We start from the raw sequence: 24,940 nt of genomic DNA on the forward strand, positions 1-24,940 counted from the left end.
GATATAACTCTAATGCTCCCTTTACCTACTATGAATATCTGGACTTTCAAGTAATGCCAATAAGGCTGTAACCATTCTATCCGTCAAGCCAGAAGAAACAGAAGTGAACATATTTGGTAAGAAGAAATTCAGCTGTTTCAGAAATGTACCTAATTTCCATCTTTAAATGAACACATTAAAGTATATAGGATTCTAGTGTGACATCTGTGCATGTTTGCACTTCCTCGGGTACAAGGATGCAGCTTGGTGCAAGGCATCCTAAAGTTTCTTTTGTGCTGTTCTTCTCAACCAAATCCATTGAGTCAGGATTCATCTTATGATAGGGTCAAGTTCAAAATCTATAGTCTGAAGGCAAAAATATAAAAACAAATACAGTCAGCCATCTCCCAGCACCAAAGAGATGCAGCTATGAAACTTAAACCAGACCATGCTGACAGTTTATAGCCTTCCTCTTCTTACCAGCTTTACTTACAGCTGAATTCAAATACTTTGTTATCAAAGTTAGTCAGTATGTAAAATGCAGGTCTTTATCAAATCCTCCCTGGGAAATGTTAATAAACCAGTGACAATCTATTTATTGGCTTAGACTTAGAATTTAGCACTCTGTACAAGCCTTTAATTCAAAGCGCACACACAAATGTATGCCTTTTTTTTTTTTTGGTTCTATGTATTTATTTTACTCAATGCAATAGGAAGAGTTCTTATTTATTATATACACAAGAATTAATTCTGAATTTTCAAAGACAACTAGCAATTAATGACAGTTGATCCTGCAGCAAAATACTGACAATATTTAAGTCCTTTGGTAATACTAAATCTTAAATTCAATTCCTTATGAGTATCAGAAATATTGTAAAAATATGCATAATGTAACACTGAACAGAATTCTTGAACTAATCAATCTTCTTAATATTTGAATGGAATTTCACCAGCTTCTCAGCCTGATTAGGATGGGATTCAGCAACAGCTGATGTTGGACAATCAATCAGAAAAAAGGAGAAACCACGCTGACATTTAGTGACCTTGCATGAGCAATTCCTTTTTGACTAAAACATCTCTTTATGCAGAGGAAATTGAGTTCCTCTTTGAGTGATGTTGTACTTAACAAAGATGGCCCTTCACACAGCACTCATCATTTTACAAGACAGATCCACTACGAATAGAGGAGTAGAGAAGAAACCAGTAATGATAGGAACATGACCTCCTATATGGGGTACAGAGAAAGTGATAATTTCCAGATTGTTCTGCAAAGCTATTCCTGATAGGGCTTGATAGAAAGATTAATATGTACATTATAGACGTGAGTTGGATTCAATTCCTTTGGGATTATGCAAGAGGGCCTTTCTACTGACAGTAGAAAGCATGAGGCTGTGGATGGGAAAGGCTGACAAAGGTGGTAGAGATGTCAGCAATACATGACAGTTGGTAAGTAGCAAGGAGAATAAAGAAAAGCCCTTAAAACCTTGGTGTCAAGCCAGACGATGGATTACAGAAAGCATTAACAGCAGAATGATGGGACAAGAATGGCAGCAAAGTGCTCCTACAACTACGATAGATGACATATTAGAAGGGTGGGGTTTTTTTGAATGTGAAATTGTCAGTAAGATTGGTGTAGTTAAATCAGCAATTACCAACAGATTCTACAGTCTAAACAAAGGGAGCTTTCATCACTAAATTCCTCATCACCGTACTTGGTGGAACTCAAATGCAGCACCATGTTAGCAACTGACCTACTGAATAATAATATATAAACAGTATATAAACACTGGGCACAGCCTTAGGGCTGCCAAGGACAGTTGTGGCTGCTAACGCAAGAACGATGGGGAAAAGGTTCACAGCCTTGAGTGCAACAAAAACTTGTAACTGAAGAGAGTTTCTCATTTTTCCAGAGACAAGAATCCAGTTGTAGTGGAAATGCAAAGTCATGGCCTGAAATGGTGATTGAGCACCTGGTGGGAAGGCAGGGCCAACCCAGGCAGCTCAGGTGTGTGCAATGCTCCTGAGTGGCCAGAAGGGGTGGAGCCAGGATCCACCTTTTCCCAGACCTCATTTAAGGGTTAGCAGTAGGTGAGGGTATCTTGCTGGAGATCCCTGCCTACCTGAGAGCTTCCAAAGGTAAGCAGCTTTTCTCCTTCATTTCTGTATCTGTGGCTGCTGTGTTTGGGCTTGTTCTCATTTGTTGGAGTCAAAAACTTTGCCATCCTACTTTTATCGTCCCATTCTAGCATTACACCAGCAAATTAGTCTTCTCCATTCCCCATTGTTCTCCCACCCCGTTTTGCCACGCTTCCAGCTTGAGCTGTCAATTCACACAGTGTTTCTTGTCAGCACGCACATTGCAGACGTTGCTGAGAGCTGTATTTGCTATTTCACATAAAGGAATTAATTGTCTTTCACTGAGCTATGATCTCTGAAGTAATCACTGGCAAAGTGCCTCACCATTCTGTGCTACATGCAGACTGCTCTACGCTTTTGTCTTAGTGCATTTTTGGATATTTAATAAAATTCAGTTTGGCATATTTGTAAGACAGGATTACAAAAAGTGAAGTACTGCCTCATCTATTTGACACTGTATACCCATCTGCAGTAGCAAACTGGTAGATGTTTAATGAAAACACATAAGGGCAGTGTTTTAACAACAGCACACAACTCCATCTCCTTAGGCAGCGAACGACTAGAATCAACTACAATCAAAAACTGAGGCAGTAAGGAAAAACAAATGGCATCGTGCATGATGCTGGGAGGGATTTTCCACCCTCTCGGGATTCTGCTCCCCATTCCAGGGCAGGGCAGAAGTTGGCTGCAGTAAGGACTGAACCCCAAGGCCAGCTGCTGCACACCAACTCGAAACTGAACCAATTCAGATGCAGTTAAACTGAAACATCAGTATGAAATAATTCAGACTGATACAGAACAGTCGTATAAACCTTAACAAATCTGCTACTGTGAGGTAAAGACTTTGTTTCTTGAAGGTATTTTGAAATGTTTTACAGAAAACAATTAAAAAAACCCAAACGTGCCAAAGTGCTTATGCAAAAGCTGTTAAGAGATGTGATGACCAACATTTTAAGAAACTAAGAAGAATTTCTGCCTACAGTCATTTATTGTTCTGAAACAAAGGTCTTGTTTCATTGCTGCGTAACACTGCTACGATCCCAAGAATCTCACTTAGGTCACAGATGAGAAAACCAACACAGCAAAGACCAGAACATTTCTGTGTTTCTGCACGTTTCAACAGCTGCAGGCGAGGCCACTGGCCCTGTGAGTGTTCTACGTAATGGGATGAGTGCGAAGGCACAGCCTGCTGGAAAGGGCACAGAAAGCTTTGGGAAGGAATAAAAAAGATGGTTGTATGCCAAAGCAGAACACGGAGAGAAGTTTTTTGCATTTGGAAATGTCTTAAAGACAGTTAGAAACTTCCTATCAGCCACGTGAATCTGCTTCAAAGTCATGACACTGCTAATTCAAGGGAAGGCAGGACACTAAAACTTTGTGAATGGAATGAAGCTGACTGAAAGAAGTTAGTGTTAAAGCACTGAAAGGCATGCTTATTGTCAACCACCTCCAGGACCTACAAGGATTCCTACCATCCTTAAGAGTTTCTAACATAGAAATATCTAATGAACTGGCAACAGATAAGGTCATCAAACAAAGCTTTCTTGTCTGTAATACACAACAGGACCAACTATATTTGAAGCCAAAGCTATATACTTTTGTTTTCATCTTGTAGCGAAATTGAGGCAGTGTCACAAGCAAGGCTGCCCACATTAGTAAAAAATTAGCTAAAGCTTGCCTAATTGGATTTAGGACTTCTCAAAAATGTCAACTTGAGTCATTAGCCAACTGGAACATTACACACAATAGTCTCTAATTCTTTGAGGGGAAAAAAAAAACCCCAAGACAAACTAAATTACTGTGGGATAATGGTTTGGTTTTGAGAGGAAGGGAAGAAGCACAAGCAACATGTACTCATGTGCACAAATCTCCAGTTGATGCTGTATGCAGAAGGGTGAAGTTGTTACTGTTTGTTTCCAGAACTAAGTGAAAGACAATGTTTTCACTTGTCTGATTATTTTTCACGTTCAGAAATGTTTACAAAATTCATTTTACAAACTGTATGTTGTAAGAAAAAAATCCCATCCAAGTAAGTGTCACCCCACTAAATATTCATTCAGAAGTCTGCTTTTTAGTGATCAATGCTAGAAGTCACCTAACAATTGGATTTTTGTCTCAAAATCAGATTTAAAGCTATTCTTTCCTTATGTGATACAGGAATGTTATTTTCAATGTTTAGACCAAGAAGTTAGCTACTGGTCTAATATTAAATGTGGAGGTTGTTGGCCCTGCATATGGCAGGGGGGTTGCAGGTTCATGATCCTTGAGGTCTCTTCCAACCCTGGCCATTCTGTGATCCTGTGAAGTTAGATTCTTCGTTACACCAAGAGCTACTCAGTTAATCTCAACATGCAACAGCAACTTCATTAATCTTGAATGTATGAGATTTAATGCAGGTGAACAATTATCCGAGACTTGCTGGAGCTTGATAAGAGCCTATAAGTTAATTACCTCCTTTTGCAGATGGAGTTTGAAGAAACTGTTTGGTTTTGAAGGCAGCGCGAGGCAAATTTTTCTGCCTTTGCAGAGCTGTTGAAAGACAAGAAGTGTTATATTTGTCTAAGATGAGAAGTAAGCTAAATTTACTGGGAATTTCAGAACGGCATCCGCTTGTGAAGCATAAAGAATAGAGTGAGTAAAACACTCCAAAAGCTGTTACGACTCCAAAAGTGATGGTTTTTTAAATGGTGCTTGCTCTTAATGGCCAGGAGTTACAAAGAAGCGTGTGAGAAATTTTGCAGTGCAAAATGCGCAGATTCTGTAAGAGTAAAGCTGCTTGCATGGCAAAACGCCCCGAAAGGCAAAACCAACCAAACAAATAAATACACCAAAGGGAGAACAAGCCGCCTAGCACGCATGCTACAGCAATATGAGTGCAAGATCAGATAAAAAGGTGACAATTTAACTGTCCTATTGGATCAAGTGAGACTAAACTTTTCATTTTAAAGTAGCTTTCAAGAAAAAAGTTGTAGCCCTACACAGAAGCATCGCTTTTGGCATGAGCATCATTTTTGTGCAAAAGTCAGTCATTTTCAGAGATGTTTGCTTTTTTTTTTTCTCTGAGGTTACACAAGGGAACTCAGAATGAAGACACAAAACTGAGGATTAGCAGCTGTCAGCAAGCAAACAGCAGCTCTTTCTTTTATATAGCTCCTATGTCCTGCCTTTTTTCTAGTAGCATGCAGGGGCTAATACTGCCTCAACACATCCTTACTACGTAGCAGATACCAAGAGAGAAGCCTGTGTTCCAGGAGTGGCAGAAACTTGGCAAAGAGAGAATTCTCTGCTGCCAGAAGGAATGCACTGATTCGGCACGTTTTCGCCGCAGCATATTTTTGGAGGGAGGAAGGAAAGCAGTCAGTGAACTAAAGCTTTGCCTACATAAAGGCTTCTTAAAATGACAACGTATGAAAAAACGTCTCTGCTCACCTCACTGTGTAGTTCTATGCCAGCATGAAACTGCCTGCACCAGTAAGGCTTATTTCCATAGCAAGAGGGAAGAAAGACGGGGAAACAGTTGTATGTGAAGAGCCTAACCCTGAGTAAGGAAGCTCAGAGCTCACGTCACCAATTCTTGAAAATCACTACAGAAGGCAGGAGGAACAATCAGTACGAATCCTTTACTAAAGGATTTCTTATCCTTCAGTCAATGCAAAATCTGCAATATTTTGTGAGCTATAAAGGAATTTCATCGTGTGTTTTACCTTCATTCTAAAAATATTAGGTGGTGGTCTATTTTCATTTTGATCTTAATAACTACCTAATAACTATGTTTTCAACAAATAGCAAAAATGAATAAACACACTTAGAAACATAAAACGTGTCTAAAAGAACAAGGACAAAAAATCCTTCCACTAACTAGAATCTAATGCAAAAAATTTGAGGCAATGGACAGTTATTATTCAACTTCTGACACACGGCCTTACTGTAAACTTTTTTCAATACTTCTAAACAGCCAATTAAACACATGAAGATGTTTAAAAATGAGCACAATTCCCAGACTTGTTTTCTTAAAGGAATTTAGTGAAGCCAACCACTGGCCAGAGTGTTTCTGTCCACAAGGATTCCATAATACCACTTTTTGCTGAATCAGTGTTTTTGTTCTACCACACAAAATCCAGAGCAACTTCTTCCTTCATATTTATGACCCTGGATGTTGTTTTCCCTTAATCATTCTGCTACATTTAAATTGCCAACTGTACGTGGCAGTAAGTTGCTTCCCCCATCATTACTGCACTACTTGCAAGTCAGAGATGTGAGATGATGTGGAAAGAATTTTAAAAAATAATTTTATGTATATATCAAATTCCTTCTTTCCTTCTCAGTGGAGACTCCAGGGAAAGCTCCCAGCATCTGACAAATAAGAGCACATGCACTGCACCACTGCGCAGAGCTGCAGGCAGGGAACTTGAGCAATGCTGTGGAAACGTGATTTGAGATAAGCAGAGTGCATGCTCATCCACACTGTTTGCTGCTCTTGGACAGTTCTGTATCACCTCTCAGAAACTGTGCAAGCTGAATATATTTAATTATATTTATTTCTCATTAACTGAACTGCAATACTTAGGTTTCCTAAAAATATACAGGTTCTTTTGCCCTGAACATGCGAAGCGGCCACATCTTGGCAAGCAGACTATGGTCACTAATAATTTGAACAATCTGCAGCTTAGCTCTTTGAAAAAGCATTGTAATCAACTCTGCTTAAAGGTTTCACACCCCTGCATTATTAATGCTGCGTACGTTCAAAAGCATCGTGCATACGTGGTCCACATAGCTCCTATGTAGAAACCACCTTGTGCAAAGCTGTACAGTCTCCACAGAGTGCAATCTAAATGCAGAGACTTCTGCAGTTTGTAACACACTGAAGTCTAGAAGATGCCTGGTCTTTGGAGAATGCAAGTATTACCCCATCTTCCAGTGCTCTACAGTGAAATACTTAACGGCTTTCACGTTCAAAAGTCCTTTCTGCATGACAGCACAGTAAACCATGTGTAAATGAAGACTCCATTATAATCTTTTCAAAGAGAATTTGGATTTTTCACCAATTTACAACTGAAGTTTATAAAATGCCTTCATTTTGCAATTGTACTTACTGTAATTATCTTCCATCTAGTCCTTAATCAAGCATGTATTAATTTGCCTACGTTATAACCATATCAGGAATTGTCTGTACAGAACCTTACTGGATTCCTAACTCATTTTTGAATGCCAGCAACAATAGCAAGTTCAGTATTTGCAGCCACAGCAAATGTGCAAGTAAATTATGAACAGCAGATCATTGACAAAAAGAAAAGTAGTGATCCCAGGTGGCAAGCCAGCATCCTTGCAAAGGTAAGCTCATGCAAAACTAGCAAGTATGAGGAAGCTTTGAATCCTTAGACCCAGAAGTCATTGCCAAGGGAAAACAAAGCTTTGCTGCAATTTAACAGTGCTTTGTGCAAGGTGACAAAATATAAAACCAATAGAACAAAAAGTGTATAATAAAAAAAGCACAATTCTGGAAATTTTTTATACAATGTACAATTTTGAGGAATTTTTTTTTTAATCCAGACTAGGCAAAGATACTTACTCATTGACTTCATACACAAACCGTTTTACGATTGTCAATAGCAAGACTCTGAAAACATCTGTAAGAGCAGGGAAACTGTAAAAGCTAGAAATCTGGGCTTTGTTAATGATATTTAACTTACATTTAGATGTAAGTTGGTCTAGAGTGGTTCACATTTGGTGAAAGATTCCCGTAAAAAGCAAACAGATCTACCTAATGCTTTTTATGATTTTCAGTCCATCCAGGAAATGAAAACAATTATGTATTATAAACATCTCACTTCTGCAATGAAATAACTCAAATGCTGAAAACAGAGAGACTTTTTCTATCTCATCTTTCTACAAAGTTTCAGTGCAAATATTAGAAATTAGAAACTAGCTTTCTGACTAGCTAAGCTGCCCTCTCTACTCTCCCCTTTCAAGTTCACTCTATTTTAAAACACCAAATGCAATCTGTATAGATTTGGCTATAGTATCGCACAGTTAACTAATTGTCCACAGAACCCTTACATCCAGAGTCATTACAAAGACAGAAATCTTGTCTTTGCCTGGTCCGTACTGTTCTGCATTTAACTGTACTTGGTTGTATTAGCAAACTATTTTGAAAGGCCTATAGTTAAAAAGGCCAATCAGATATGCTAGCATAGCTTTATTCTTCAGCAGGTAAAAGCGAAATTTGTTTCATTCACAAATACGATCTTACATTACTTGTCAAATACTTGAATTACTGATGAACTTTTCTAGATCAAAGCTCTGCAAATAATAATATTCATAATGCGTTTTTCCTTTGAAAATGTCACACAAGATAATTCATTTTCAAACTTGTTTTAAAACAAAAATGGTCAGGAAACATTTAAGCAAAAGGAACTGTCAATATTGACATATAAAGAAGCACTGAATATTTGCGTTTCATTTGCTCTGGCTTTAAGGTCACCATTTGTAAGAGACTTGTGAGATCAGCAGTGTTCTCACATCAGTGGTTCACTTCCAGCCAAACCAGCAGGCACTAACCCAGCACTGTGCTTTTTGTTGCACGGGACTCAGGTTCACCTCAACCTTTGCTGAGAAACACTGATGTTTGAAAAAACAGAATCTGCAACTGAATATAAAATTTTCAGGTGACAAAGCAGAGAAAATTAACTGCAAATGAGTTAAAATTGCATGAATGATTTTGTATTAGGTTTCAATAGTTTAAAAATAGCAAAACCATCATCAAGATAAGCATTCTGGTAGCATGATGTGTTTTTCTAGTCTGAAATAAAATACAACAGTATGAAGCATTATCCTTTCTGTCTAATGCTACTTCACTACTGCAGAGTATTTATACCTTATATATGCTTTTAGGATGGTATGAATGTTATTTTAACAGGAGATTAGGAGTTTTTTCAGTACATTCAATACCTGATCTACTTTAGAAAAAAAAAAAAAGCAGTATTTCAGACTGTGTATTTCAGATGTGATTAAAATCCAGATTAGCACCTCTAGCGTGGCATGCAGTATTTCTCTGTGCCATGAAACTGGAAAAAAGCTCAGTGCCATCACTTAATTCTGACATATCCACTAAAATGTCAGGCAAGTACTTACTGGCTGAGGCTTGAGGTTGAATGCGAGGTATTCCTCCATTTGGCACTTGGAAGTTTGAGTCACTTCTGCTGTTTTTCACAGACTCAGCTTGGATGTTAGATGTCCTGGACAGGTTTGGAAGACTACGCCTTAGTTTTTCTGTGTGAAACAACACAAAGATATCACTACGTGTAGCCCAATGCCTGACAAAGTTCATGTTATTAACCAATAGCTGAAGTCAAAATCTAAGTGACACAAACAGTTAGGTATATAAAACTAATTTAAATGCATACTTTGCTACATAACAGTTCTTTGATCATCTTGAAATAAAGTTTTATATTTATATATAAAATTGAAGAATATACAATTTTCACTTGTGAAAAAAAAAAAAGAAATCAAGAATGGGGTTTTCCAAAATTGAAATGTGTCTAAATTATAATTCCTTGGGTTTTGTTCCTGCATTACAGCAATTGAATACACAAATCTGTCATGCAGTGTTGCATACTTTCTGAAGCCTTTATCTAGAAACCTATACTATACAGTGCTTGCCATAAGATTAAAAACAGTAATTTCTGAAGCATTATTTGTCACCACTCAGTCCCATATCAGCTATGTAACAAACAGGCACTTGGAAAGAAACTCATATCACTTAGCATTCAAAATTACAAAGTGTTATGATTCTTTCACATATGATTCAAGTATTAATTCAGCTCATACTGATTCCTTAAGTAGCTTATCAAATTTGTACAGTTTCTCACAGAAGGTAAAAAGATGCCATTAAATTCTTCTCAATTCTTGTGGCCTTCTGCATATGTCCAACCCACACAGAGCTGGGTTGATGATGCTACATGACAAGGCACAATGAATGGCCAACCTAACTATGAAGAGTGATGCAGGGAGGAAGTACTCTTAACTACTCTTAGTGGAATTCTTTAAGTGATAGAGATTGCTACTGTATCAGCAGCAGAAAAGAGAAACAGTTAAAAATATATTTCTACATCAACACAATTTCAGACACTTTACATCTATTTTACCTTGAAGAGAAATAAATAAGCTCAATTCTTTGAATCTAAATGTAGTTCTGAATTTAATATTATTTGCCAAATACCTACCTTTTAAAAAATGGGAATGTGCCTAATTTCAGCTCCGTTAAAGGAGTTTTCACTGGCTTGCTACCAGGAAGTACATTCAAGAAGCAAAATTGTATCAGAACAGCATTATTATATGATAATACAATTGGTGTAAAGTTCTCTGCAGTTTTACTGTTTGGTAGTTTGCACAGCTTCAACATTTATTTAAAATAGTCAACAAAGACAGTATGAATATTTTAAGGCCATATTCATGGTCAAAGAGCTCACAGTCCTGCAGTGTCAGAAGAAAGCATGCAGCTATCTCACAGGCTAGAGGCATGCCTAAACTGCAATCTTACTCTTATTCTGAGCAGTTATACTCTCTTCATTTTATTCTGCCATCTGCAAGGCCTACTGGTGAACGATAGGTTCCCTTGCGCTCTCCTTTATCGTAGTGCATTTCACTGGTACAGACAGAACTCAGTCACAACAAAACTACACTCATTGACTGGATAACATCTAACATACAGAGGAAGTCTATCAAGTCATCTGACAGCTAGAGCTCCCCAGCAGTATTTAAGCTTTGCTTACTCTTCTTCTTCTTAAAAGCTCTGAGATTAAACCATGGCATTGTGCAAGTGTATAGTTTTAGCACTTCAACCCAGACAAAATCTTCTATGGGAATTACACAACTACCTTAGCTACTTGTGTAATGAAGTTGAGAACAGAGCTTATTACCTTCGCTTTTAACATTACTGGTCTGCATATCTGTAGGATGGCCTTGAAGTGAAAGACGAGGTTGCTGTAAACGGCTGATCATAGGCTGGGGTGACACTCTACTGTATTCTATACTTCGAGCAGGTGATCGGGAACGAGGAGAATTCCTTGGAGACTGTTTTGGTGAAGGCCAGGGAGAACTACGAGGTGATGGTGAGAACCTGCTGACGGCAGGGTGCACTGTGTGATGTGTGCCATCTTCTTCATCTTCTAAACTCTGTGCATCGAGCTCCTGGTCACTGAATGTGCCTCGCCTGGTAGAATTACAAGAAGAACCAGAACTACGCCGAGAAGCCGATGCTGCGTACTCTTGCCGGAGGCCTGGAAACAGTGAGTAGATTGTTACTTTTTATCAGCCCACATATGGTGCAGACTAGAAATCACTTACACAGCTACCTGCCCAGGGCTCAAGCTAACATTTGGCTCATCTTCCCTCTTTTTATTCGAGACATAAAATTAATTCCAGATTAGTATCAAACAAGGTTGTCCAACAGCTGAGTAACCAGATGAGTTTCTTCCTTTCCATACTACAACAATCATCACTATATTTGCGCTACTTGTTCATCTTCTCTCCCAGACAAGATACAATTTAATTTGGGTATCATGTACCACCCTGTAAGAATTATAGAAGCTGCAATGAAATGCCTCTTGAGATACATTAGTAAATATAACAAAAAGCTACGCCTAGAGAATCTAGAGCTCAGTTAGACCAGTGATCTCCAAAGCTGGGTGCACTTAGCCAAGGAGGCACACAAAACAATTCAATCTGATAAAGGGAAGAAAATTTTTTTGTAATGTTAAGAGATAAAACAGTGTTTGTAATTACTGTTTGCTTCACTTTTGCATCATCCTTTTAAAATTTCTACTTTTGTATATGCTTATAATGTACAAAATGTATCAGGGCAGGAGTATGTGTATATAATGGTATACATTTCCTTTCCTTACCCAGGAAACAGAAGTCCTTAGCTAATCTTCTCAGGAAAACTACATTTCTATATCCGTGATAGAGACTTCTTTCCCATTCCTGCTAAGGAAGTTCTGCTGCAGTTGTTTAATTAAAAAAAGATCAGTCATCCCACTTGATTTTCAGGATGCAAAATACTTACTTTCTTCCTGCATTCGTGCTAAAATTTGCACATCTGTAACATCATTTAGCTTGTAATTAGACCCAATAGAGTCTTCATCCATCTCTGATGCACTTAATTCACTGTCCACAGAGGACTGTGGGCTTAGTGGAGGATTCCTATCAGCTGAGCTTTTAAGATGACCTATAGAAAGAACATAAAGTAATAGGAGATGTTAAACAAAATAAAACAAAAACAAAACAAAACAAAAAAAACCATATCCTGGTAGAAGAACCAACAATCTGAAAACAGATTATGACTTAAAACACTGAGACAGACATTTGAAATATCTGACTGCAAATCTATGCTGAAAATGAGTAAGTTTATAAAAATCATTATAATGGTGACAGATGAAATTAACGACATAAATTTGGTCCATTTCTACCAAGGTTTAAATTGCTATGACATTTGTACAGCTCTTACAGAAAGAGCACTGCATGCCTGTTCCATTTACGGCTTCGTTCTTATTCCTACACCCGATGAGGGCTACTCTGAAAGTAATGCCTTCTATTTGATTATGTTGGCCTGCAATGTCAGAAGTGGATATTGAAGATATGGCAGTAGACGTTGAACTTTCTTGCCAATATTCCATTACATTTTGTTGCTGTGTGACAGATGGCAACAGGACGGTAGCACGTAACAAAGACCAGAGCTAGATAAATGAAAACAAAACTTCAGTAACAACTGGTGAATATATTGCAGAGCAGGATTTTCTTTATAAGTCCACAGCAAACTATGGATAGTGGAACTTTTAATTAAATTTTCTTTTTCTTCCCTGCAAACTAACTTAGGTTAAAGTAAATGCAATGAGCCAACATTCTGACTTCAGTGTAGAGAGATGTTCCACACATCAATTTTTCTAAAGGCAGAAAGGCGCCTGTGGCACAGAATAAAGGCAGAGAAGGTTGCCAGAAGTTACTGTTCATACTGATGTCTGCAGAGCCTTAAGGAATAGCTGTAATTGAAATACGTGCTTCTTTCTTAGATTACATTGTTCATATCGCAGCTGTACTGATGGATGCATCACATATCAAATGATTCAGTAAATAAGTAATACTGCAATGGCAAAGACTTTACAGCCACCACCAGGTAATGTCTAAAGGTACTACACAAGGTCAATTCCAGAAGCTTCTTATGCGCTCTGGGACTTTATAGAAGTCGCAGTAAGAGTTTTGGTCTAGCTGTTAAAATGTAACCAGTTATCTTAGGTAAGTGGGTATCCAAAGAAAACATTGTAAATGTACCTCATGCCAAAAGGTGTGTGTATAAAAAAATGTCTTTCCTAAAAAGCTTAAATACCGCATGATGCAAACTTCCTACAAAAACACTGATGAATTGAGGTGTCCTTCTTATTCTAGGTTCCATGCAAACGTACAGTATTTGAGCATGTATTTCTGAAAGAAAGGAAGAGGAGGAAGGAAGGGACCCCTTCAAACACACACACTTACCTGAGGCACCTGGAGATATGAACTGTTTCGCTAACGCAGATTTCACTGGTGTTGAGGAGGGAGAGTTGAAACCACTACTGTAGGGGCTACTGGTATTTGGACTATAGGAGCTGGCATAGCTGACTGCACTGAAAGGACTATTGTACAAACTCTGTCTCTTCACAGCTGTACAAAAGAGGAGGAAAACTACAAATTATAATACAGGAACAAGCAAGAAAAAATGCATATAATAATATGGTAACTTCAGTGTGATTTAATTGCTATACAATTCAAGCGAAGCACTTAAGTCAGCAGGGATTTGTTTTTCAGCTGATTTCTTAGCCTCCTAGATACTAATCCTAGCGCAAGAAAACTACAAGATAAGATAACAAGCACTTTTTAAAAAATCAGATCTAAAATTGCTACACTCTTTCTTCTGTTCAGCATGCCCAACCAAGGAGGAGGGAAGTGACTCCAAATGTGACTGCAGTCGCTAAGCGATGCTAACACAGAATCTACACATCACATACAAAACAGAGACATCATTAAGTATCAAGGGCTACAAAAACCATCCTCTTTGTAATTAGCTGCAACGAAAAGAGACATCCCTACATATATCAAGGTAAGAGCACATGAAACACAGTTGCCCCAATTACAATCTGAATGAGTTCCGGATGCAACCCTGCCACCCTACCTTGGAAAATGACAGATGTTACAGCAATAACAGCAAGTGCTCACTGAAGACAAAGAGTCCTTAGCATGTGTAAGTACTGACAGAAAAAGATTGCTTTTGGCTACTCCTAAGGAGCTGCTGCAACACTGCAGTCATCCAGACAAAATCCTAACATGATTTCCACATAGAAAACCAACCGGTAAAATGAAATTTCTGAAGCAGTTGCCTTTGATTTTTAGCCATTTCAAATGTTTTTAAATATCAATTGACTAGAACAACCTTGCTCTCATTCCCCCTAGGTTTCATCTCAGCCAGTCTTTGAGAATCACAGGTAATCCCTGGGATGGTGTTGATATATATACAGAACTAAACCAGCATTCCTATACCTCCTGCAATAGCCTTTTAGGGTGAAAGAGTAGTTAATATGCATATAAATCATATGGGAAAGCAGTTTAATTCTAGTTCTCCAGAATTCAGAGATTCTGGATTATGTAGTATTTAAACAGCAACCCCAAGACTAGTAACAGAGAACTAGAAATACTGCATATGAAATTTCCTAAAGCATAAGCTGAAAGAAAAAAATCTAAGTTAAGCATGGCAAATGCTTGTTTATAGTTCTGGATACTCTGAATCTGTTTGGGACTATAAAGCAGAAATGGTCATAGGTTTTACTGCAACCCAAACTTATGTAGTAGATTCATACAGAACTTAAAAGGCTTCTCCAGAAGTCACCAAGACAAGCCATGTGGTGGTTATACTGTTCTACCAGTCTTCAGTTTCCCAAAGAATGTAACTAAAGCAACCAACCATAGGACAACATCACTTACTCAGAGAATATTTTTTAAGTACACCAGGATGACACAAATCACGACACTGTCAGGCTGGTTAGTAAAAATGCCAGATCTTTACCAGGTTAGACTAAAGCTTCACTGCTTCCCATGCTTCCATCTGTACTAATGCTTTTTGTAAGAGCCACCTCCTATTTTGGTTGCTCTCATCAGCTACTTAAGACTTCAGCCAAATTAATTTCTTAAGGATATGCCAGAAAGTTAGCTACCTTAATGTGAAATTCATTTCATTAGAATCCATAGTCACATTTACTACATCTGGTCAAAAATCCCTTATCAAAATGGAGTCCTTAACGGCTCTTTCAAACTGTAGGATCGTTCCCTACTTTGGGATTCTTCTGCCAGTGGGCTTCAATGCCACATATGAAGTAAGAGCTACAATTTGGCACCTGCCACTGCTATTGGCCTTACGTGTTTCAATCCTGAAGTACTTTCAGATGAATTTTAATTAGCAGCATATATATATATGCTGCTAATATATACCTCCACTCCCAAAGCTGCCAGCTTACAATTTATATACCTACTTAAATGTTTTGTTCAGAAATTCAGTTTTCATTTCAAAATAATAGAAAACAGAACTTTGATGGGGAAAGTGGAAACCAAAGGAAATACGATCAGTTTTGGTAAAACAGTTTCTTCATTGCTGAAAGGACTTTATGCCAAACTGACAAAAAATTGTATTTAGATTAGTAGCCAGCAGCTCAGTGAGCTGCAAATTAAACTATAAGGCATGACAGTTTTGAAACTGGCAAGAATAGGCTTCAATGTGTGGCAATATACTCAAGCAGGCTCTAGGGGAAAAAGAAAAAAAAAAAAACAGAAATTGAGCTTTTCAAAAGAAAAAAAAAGGCTATTGGCAGTAGATGAAAAGATAAAAAATAACTGGATTCCATTGTGCCATGTCAGGCAGTTTGGCATTCACTTGGTTTACTGAAAATTCCTTTATTCTGCTTTTATTTATCTTTTTAACATTAAAAGAAGCCAAATAGAAACAGTTGCATGAAATGCTGCCTTCAGCAGCAAAGCCTGCTTGAGCTTCTCCTCCCACCCCACTCTGCTCTTGGTCACTACTTCCTCACTCACTCAATACAAGTAATAGAGGGGTTGCAGTGTTACCCAGACTACTAAAGCAGTGTCAGTAATAACTGAGCTCATCAGAGGACCAGTTTTCAGTAGCACTGCAAGAGGGATTGTGTTACCTCAACTGAATGGCTAGCAGAGTGCAGCAAAGGCAGGAACAGCAGGAATTAAAGCCAGCCTCACAGCAGATTCCTTAAACTGCTCCGCTTTCACTTTCATTATTTTAGTCTGAAAATGAAAGCTATGTGCTAATTTCACCAGCTATGAAATTTCAATGAATTTTAGTAAATACTCTTGAGCTGCCTCCGCTTTATTTTGTGAATGCCACAAAGGAAACCTGAGCTTTATTATCAAGCATAGTCAACAAAGGTTATTAAAAGTGGTTGTATTCTGGTCGACTGATGAGACAACTAGTGCTATTTCAGCGTTCATGCAACAGCTCCGAAATACCTGTTCCAAAAACCCCTAAAATGTAAGGATGCACAACAGTTCTTCATTTTGTATTCATTACACAAACACTAAAACATCAAACACAAATTTGGAAACAACTGTACTACTGTAAAATCTTAAAGACAGGCTCTTTGTACATATCCACAGTGATACTAAGTATTTATGACACGCAGATTTCTTCAGATGAAAGCAAGCATTTCATTATATACAGATAAGCACTCCCTGGTACATCATGAAATTTATATGGTACAACATTTGTCATCCTAGGCAAGTATGAATTTCTACCATCCTCAGCATTGTATTTTTTTTCCACAAAAACAACAACAACCAAACAAAAAGAAACCAACTGGATTCAAACAATTTTTCCTGGTACAGAATTCCAATAGGGATTTCTATAGCGTAGGAAGGCATTAAGTGTTTTTCAACAACACAAAACATGGTCCTTCTTAGGAGTGACAATGTTAATAAGTTGGATAAATTTTAACACGAAAACAATTCTCTATTAGATGAAACATCAGCTTTGATTAGATCATGCATTAGCTTTTAAAACATAGAGGGAAGGGTTAATGAAATGATGAGCATTTTTATAGTAATTCATATTTTCTTTTAAAAGATTCAGAAACAGCATTCACCACCCAATTTATTTTCGTCAGCATTTGGTTAAATTGGTCTTCAATTTCTCTTTTGCTCTAGAATAGAGAGGAATAGTATTTCTGGGCTCCTGCTGCTGATTTCTTCACATCTCATTCATAAAATCCGATCTTGTTTTAGATGCCCTTGTGCTGGAAGTGCTGGTCTCCAGCCAACATGAAATGTGCTTTTTGCACTTTTGACCAGGGACTGGAGGGCAAGGCTCAGAGAAGACTGCACCAGGACACGCCTAAGGTTACCTCTAGTCTGGATTTCCTTCCAACACTAAGCAGTCCTCTCCCTGCAACTGTAAACCTGAACTCAAGAGCAATGAGCCCCATGCATTCTGTGTTCCAAGAAACTGTTTGCATGGAGCTGAAATTCCCTCTTCCCTTCTTTACCATCACACAATGGAAAAAGATTTTATAAGAAGAAAATCTGGAAAACAAGAGTGCATTTGAGACTGAGAAGAGGCAAAAAGATTAGAAACACATAACAGGAACTGCCAAAGAGAAAACAGTCATGGCAAAACAACAGGGATCAAGGAGAGAAAGTAACAGCAGTACAAAAAGCCTCTATGAAGACTGGAACTGAAATTTATTAACTGAATCACTAACTCATAGGTGAAGAGATGGGGATCCTTGAGGCAGAATCAAAGAGAATGTAAAATACAAAAGCCCAAGATACTCTGGAAATTGTGGGGTAGGAAACACACAGCTTGCAAGAGTGGAGCTTCCTGCTACCCTATTTCTGCTGTAGTCTGGTTGGTCTAAAGGACAATCTGATTTTCTGTTACAAATTCACTTTTCCACACAGGCTTCTCCAACTAGCAGTATTAGTGCTCATCTCTTCTACCAGAAATATTTTTCCCTGTTTGTACCATGGGCGAGTTGCTGTACTCTTGCAAGAGTAACTGCCAGAGGTGGATTGTTGGGGATAAGGAAAAAAGACAAAGTTGCCTAGACACAGTTTGAATGGATCAGACTTTCAAGTTCAGCCATCTCATACAGCAACGTCCTGCCATCCTGCTCCCACTACGACTGAACTTCTAAAAAATATTCCAAGTGTTACAGCAGCTGTGATACCTGCTGAAATGAAATAACTCATTGTGAAGGCAATTTCAGCATTAGGTTTGCTAGTTTTTGTAACAATAAGAACTGGATTTTTCATATTATCTACTAGCAATGTTTTCAAATTTTATTAAGAACAATCTTAGTACAAATCAGAGTAAAGACTGAATTGCTCCAAAGAATCCAAGGAAGGGGAAAATATCATAATAGAACTCAGCAAAATTTATGTATAACCATATGAAGGATGGTTGGGAACATCTGCATTTGGAAATAACTGTTCAGATATTCATAGGTCAAATCCAATCATTCTCTTAATTGCTGCAGATAGTGGTAAGGAAAGAAAAAAGTAGCACAAGGCTGCAAAAAAAGATGGAAGTACGAAGCAAGAATAAATATTAACAGTAAGAAAGGTATTTCTCAGTATCACTTTTCTTTCCTCCCATAAAAATAGACTTAAATAAAGAAGTTAAAGCAAGTTTTGGAAAACAGTCAGAGGCTACAGCTGAGTTTAGGACATTCACAGGGCAAAGTATTACTGGTAAGTTAACAGGAAAAATGATGAAGAAATTAGAGGGACAGAAAATTCTAATCAGACCGTCAGCATTTTGCTGCTAATTGGACATCAGAATGCTGTGAATCAAAGAATGAAGGTGGTAGGCTTTCCTCCTCAAGGACCAGACACTCAACTCTTCCCCAGTTTGGAATATAACCAACTATGCAGCACCAAGAAGGAAAAAATTTGTATATATATTAAACCCTGGATTTCTGAATCTAATGGTGATATCATCTTACCTTACTGGGGACAGGAGGAAAACAAATCATTATCTCCCCATGCTACTCAAGAACTTCATTCTCTTAGAGAAAATAGCTCAGCTAGAAAAAAAAAAATGTTCTAACGTACTGACAAGCACCTACCAACTAATTAGGTGTAACAATTAGTATAACACAGGCTATTCTAAAATAAGTCCTCCACGTTAATGACATCGGTCAGGAGCTTTCAGAAAGGAACATGTCACAGCTATGCAGAGGACCTAAAACTCCGAGATCCTTCCTCACACCTGATGCTTCATTTTATTCACAATATAGAAAATTATGACAATGAATTACTCGTTGCAAACCATGACAACTTCAGGCAGAACTAACTGCTGCACCTCATTCTCTCACAATTATTAGCTAATTCTGATCCCTGTGACTCTGTTTAATAGTACGTACCACCCAGTGGTGTTAATATTCAGAACTCACCTGACATCATCTGTTCCAGCCTGTGGATCAGTGACTTTTTACCACATTCAATGTCAGGACTTGGGTAATCCAACACCCGCCTGCACCAAACTAATGGGCTGACACATTTTTGCATTGGAGTCAGTCTCTTCTTTGGAGACGTGTGTAACCTGAAAAGAAGAAAAACATTATGAAGACAAACAACAGGCATGTAAAAAAATACCACGCACTACGCTATTTCTATTCTTATACTATGCATACAGTACCTAATATATAAACCCTAAATATAAGGAAAGCACAAGTTTTAAATTTAAATTAATGATTGTGGATACAGTCTAATACTGATAACGTGGTTATGTAAGGATTTCTGTCAAAAGCTGATGCCTATATTGTTATGCCTTCATAAACCAACTGGTATGCCAAACAAACCCTGATATATGGACAATTTCAATGTTACATAACCATACAACTGATATATCTGTTACATACAATAAACGTACAACTGATGCTTGATTTAAGCAACATTCACCTTAAAGAAAAAAATGAAGAATCATGCAATATGCAACTACAGTTTTCCCAAATGCAAAGAAATTGTAAGCAATAACTGCCTTAAGTGCTGAAGTACACAGGACACATCTCCTAATTTTGTATCCTTGAATGATAAATGTTTTCTTTCTACTTATAACCTGTACCCTGGCACCTGATCCACTAGTTTTCCTTTGCACCCTGAACAAAGAGACTTCTCTGTCCTAAGGGGTACACAGTCAAGCATTAAAAACAAGGAAGAAGAGATAATGCGTGTAGGGGTCTAAAGGGAAACAAAGGAACCGTATCCTTCTGGAGGACGTGCTGAAAGGCCTTTGCCCATTAGCACTCCCATTTATTTATTCTAAATTCAGTATTTCATAACTGAAGAAACAAGCATTCCATTTTAAAGGCTCTAAAGCTCTAGCTGAAAACGTATCACCCCTCAACAAACAGTTTAAAGGCAAAACCATATTCAATCACTCACTCAAAATAGGGATACTTAAGCCTTATCTTTGGAACAAAAACAAATCTGGAAATTTGTTTCAGCAAAAGATAAACTAAACTGCAAGATCTACAGCACTAACCAGACCACTTGCATTTGCAGAGATGGTTAAATGTGTGTCTCTTCTAGGAGCACCTAGAGACAGACCTCCTATTCCAGTAGCTTAGGAACATTTGAGAATCATTTGAGTCAGCATGCTCGCATACAAAACAGCAGAAATTCCTGTTTCCTTGATGCCAATGACATCAGAAGTTATTTTTCCATAGCCCTATTAGAAGATTATTAACTAGTCCTTCATCTGTAATTCTAGAACTTGATTTTTTTTTTTAATTACTGCCCTTACTGTCTTGGCAAAGTCTGTATCACAACGGCTGCTTCTTACACAAGCTTCCCAAGAGGCGTATTTAAAAATCACCATGAACATCATGAGCCTCCCATGCAGAACACAAATCACTTTGTTCACAGTATGCTCTAACTCATTCTTCCCTCAAACACTGAAACTAAAAGGCTGCATCTACAAATGCAGGAGAGGATTTATTCTCACCTGTCAGGTTTTCATACAAAATCAAAGCGTTTTTAACAGTCCAATAGCCACTGCTCCATGCAACAGCACACGTGGCTTACACTCTCTCCAATGTTATGCTGGTCAGTAAAAGTGCTTTTGCAGAGATCCTTACAAGCACTCTGCCCACAAGAGAAGCTAAGAGCCCATCACACATTTACATCCTTGAAGATTCCTGGAAAGAACAGGATCTGCTTGATTTTCATAGTTCTATTGCAACAATTACACTAATTGCTGTACTTAATGCCATTACCTGCATATAGACAAAGTCAACATTTAACACTTAACAGCACTCAAACACCTTTTATTCACTCTTTTTAGCATCTCATGTACTCTTTTCCATCCCGAGGTAGGGTTACACAACACAAAAGAGTCAAAGGCAGCCAAGCCAACCTTGGTGCTGAGCAAGGAGACTCCCAGCTCCCTGGCAGCTGGCATGCCTTGCCATGTTTGAGAAGTTCCATGCACATTTGAAGTGTTTACAGTAACACCCAACACCATGGGCAAGATGTGCACATTCTCTTTTTATAGATGCACATGGTGAGTATCTCGAACAACCTTACAAGACTAATTACAAAGACAAAAGTGATCATTTTCTGCAATTTCCAACTGTTGCATTTGTTTGACAAGCAGTTTATTTACTGATACAATCCAGGCTCACACAGTTCCTATTTTTGCACTCACCCTCTAACCAAACCCATACTGCAGATTTCCCACCTATTTCCAGCCAGTTGCTTTTCCTTTGTTTCATTCTACATTTAAAAAAAAAACAGAACTGTAGAATGTAAAATGTATACTGATGAAACTGATGCAACTCTTGCTTTGCTTAAATCAAGTTTAAAAAATAAAGACCAAGAGCGGGGTGAAGCGCTGGAGCAATGCTTCTACTTCTTCCTCTCCTCCCAGTAGCAGAAAGGGAAAAGGAGCAGAAAGGACACTATGGAATTAAAATAAGGATGTAGATACAACTTCACAGAGCTCAGTGATCTTCTTTGTCCAGTTGCTGTAGGACTCTAAAGGCACAGGTCCTCTCTAGCAGAAGAGCTTCCCAGAAAAGACTTCTTTCCATCCATGACCATTTACACATTCAACAGCAAAATAACTCCGCTGAATGGCAGCACAGCCACATTAAGACTGAAGATTACCAATGACTTCATACATCTTTAAACACCATTAAATCACCTTCTAAAAACAGGAAATGGAACATGTTTGAGGAAGCAGGCAATTTACAGTTACCACCCAGACTTCAAATATTAACACATCAGAAAAACTACACTCCAACTGATCCACAAGAAAGCAAAGACTCAACTACAGCTTAGTGACACAAGATCAAGTAAATGAAAACAGTACATGAAAAGAAACTTGGGAGCGCCGACCTATTTTCTAACAGCTTTAAGAAGCTCAGGCACATGACTGTGCTGCACAGGAACATTTCCTTCCTCCAGCTGTCACTAGCTGGAGTGACAGAGCATTCTCAGAGCAGTGCCAGCCTGAAATGTAAAGCAGTCAGGGGCTCTGCTGATTAGTTCTAGGAAGACGCAGCACAAAAAGGGAAAGGCTTTTGCACAGGGACAATCATCACTAGGCACTCATAGGACAATGCCAGCCTAATATGGTGAAGTTGTAGCATGTTGCACTGGGGCACAGCTGAGCTGGGAAAAGCTCTGAAGTAAGAAGACAAGGAGGAAGGAATGGAATTTTGCCGTAAGGATTATCTCACCTGATGAGCACACCTCCCACCACATTAAGATACAAGTGGCTGGTTGCCACGAGCATGAAGCCAGAAGCCAAGATTCCAACTAGGAAGAAAGGAGGAGTCTTTGTACCAGAACTCTTTTAGAGTTGAAGCGCATGAGAAAAACATGCAGATGAATAACAAGGTGAAGATCCAATTAAATGGAATACACCAAGTGCAAGAAACTTGACTTAAAGCTTACTTATTTTAATCACGTTAAGCAAAAACCGGTACAAGAGAGAATGAAACAAGGGAATGGATAAAGCGTGTTCCAGACAAAAGCAGGATGAAGAAAGCTACTTGATGCGAAAGAAAAATAGATAAGTGGGTACAGATCAGTAAGAAATTCCCCTAAAATATCCAGGAAAAAGCTCATGAGAAAGAGCTACTAAAAGTAAATAAATCTGACAAGAATACAGGGCAGTCTGGGAAACACCGTTCTGGGCACAGCAGTATGAATCTAAACTAGAAAAGCTTCAGAACTCTACCAACACCTACAAGGAGGCAGAAATGTGGATCATGCCAAAATAAGATGTGATTATGAGGTAAATTTGGGGAATACCATTAACACAGTAAAGGAAATCTGTGTCAAAGCTTTCATGATAACCAAATATGAACCATATTTAAAAGCCAGGAATATCACACAAGAAATTAAAAATGGGAAAAGGTTTCTTTTCTTTCTGCAGTCCTGGAGCATCCATTCCACAATGAAAAAGATATCTCAAAGACACTGATCTTTGATGTTATGAGTTATTACACCTCAATAACTAATAACTTGCGTAACCCTTAGTCAACTTAACATGCTGCTTTCCACATCTTCCTCATAGATGGAGGAGCTGTTATCAGAATGTGGTTTAAAAAGATAAACTTTACATCTGATTTACACTTAACCTGCCAGTATCACCTTCTCTTTTACTTAAAGCCACAAGCCAGGAGCTGATCAGAACCTGTCCAGGGTCCAAGAGGGCAAGGCAACATTAACACAAGGCAACTTTAGCAGTTGAGCAGAAAACACTGCAATGTAATTCCAGCAATGGGATTTTGTTCAGGTGCAGCTCTGGACTCAAACACACCACATTTTACTGGTTCACCACGGCAAACTTCAGGGTGTTCAGCAGATATCAAGCAATTAGATGCAAGATGATCACTACAGATGACAATCATATTTTTATCCTCTATCTCTCAAAGCAGCAACTTAGCCAGCTAGCTGGAACAGATGACTAGATCAGAAATGTAAACTATTAAAAATAGGTATTACTTTAACAGAAATAGCTGCTGAATGATGGTGTGTATAGCAAGAAAAGCACTCGCTTTCCATTTCAACTAAACAGAATACTTAACTAATACACTGAAAATATCAGTTTTCACTATTAACATAAGCAATCCATCAGTAACTTCATTTATGCCTTGTCTGAAAACAAACTCAGTCATCCATGAGCTATCCCTCAGCCATAATGGTGGGCTTTACATGGAAGTGACAGGCAAACACTGGGATGGGCAGGGTAACTTCTAAAGCAACACCATGTGTAGAGGATACAACTGCTCAGAAGTTCACTGTGCAGTGTGCATAAAAGAGACACACAGCAACCTCTATACAGTGCAGTATGTGCACATCAGAGTAAGTTCTGAAGAAAAATCGCTATGCTTCGCTCTGATATTTAAAAGAGAGCTTTTCAGAAAGCTTAGGAAAGTGTGCGACAAGTTACTGCAAAGTAAGTGACAACGTGGATCCACAGGACGTTAACTCCAGTAATTGCCCACATGTACACACTTATCTTGCAATAAATGAGACAAGTTGCTTTTTAAAAGCAGCATAGCAAACCACCTTGCACACTGTTACCAAGTCACCTCCAGCATGATATACACCCACGCCCAACCTTACCCAGCAAGTGAGGCAAGCAGCTGTACGCTGTGTCCTGTTCCTGTGAACAGAGCAGGCCTGAACCGAACTCTTAAGAGGCCTAGCTGAAGTGCAGTGCTGTGTGCACATGCATACATGCCTAAGGAGAACCTTCGGT

At 38.4% G+C, this 24,940-nt stretch overlaps 1 protein-coding gene across 4 annotated transcripts in view; it reads right to left on the reverse strand.

The window, feature by feature from the left end:
* Positions 1-24,940, reverse strand: part of SLAIN2 (SLAIN motif family member 2) — a 32,410-nt gene that overhangs the window by 4,562 nt on the left and 2,908 nt on the right. Inside the window, exons 2-7 of one of the 4 annotated variants that reach the window (XM_048941923.1) lie at positions 19,617-19,765; positions 13,645-13,809; positions 12,179-12,340; positions 11,034-11,393; positions 9,247-9,384; positions 4,567-4,644 (exon numbers count right to left, since the gene is read on the reverse strand). In XM_048941923.1, coding sequence (XP_048797880.1) covers positions 4,567-4,644; positions 9,247-9,384; positions 11,034-11,393; positions 12,179-12,340; positions 13,645-13,809; positions 19,617-19,765 — 1,052 coding nt within the window. Of the gene's footprint in view, positions 1-4,566; positions 4,645-4,685; positions 8,762-9,246; positions 9,385-11,033; positions 11,394-12,178; positions 12,341-13,644; positions 13,810-19,616; positions 19,766-24,940 lie in introns of those variants that run through there. The other 3 variants (XM_048941926.1, XM_048941927.1, XM_048941925.1) reach the window with 3 other exon arrangements.

Source organism: Lagopus muta, chromosome 4 (assembly GCF_023343835.1).
Source record: "Lagopus muta isolate bLagMut1 chromosome 4, bLagMut1 primary, whole genome shotgun sequence".
NCBI classification, from domain to species: domain Eukaryota; kingdom Metazoa; phylum Chordata; class Aves; order Galliformes; family Phasianidae; genus Lagopus; species Lagopus muta.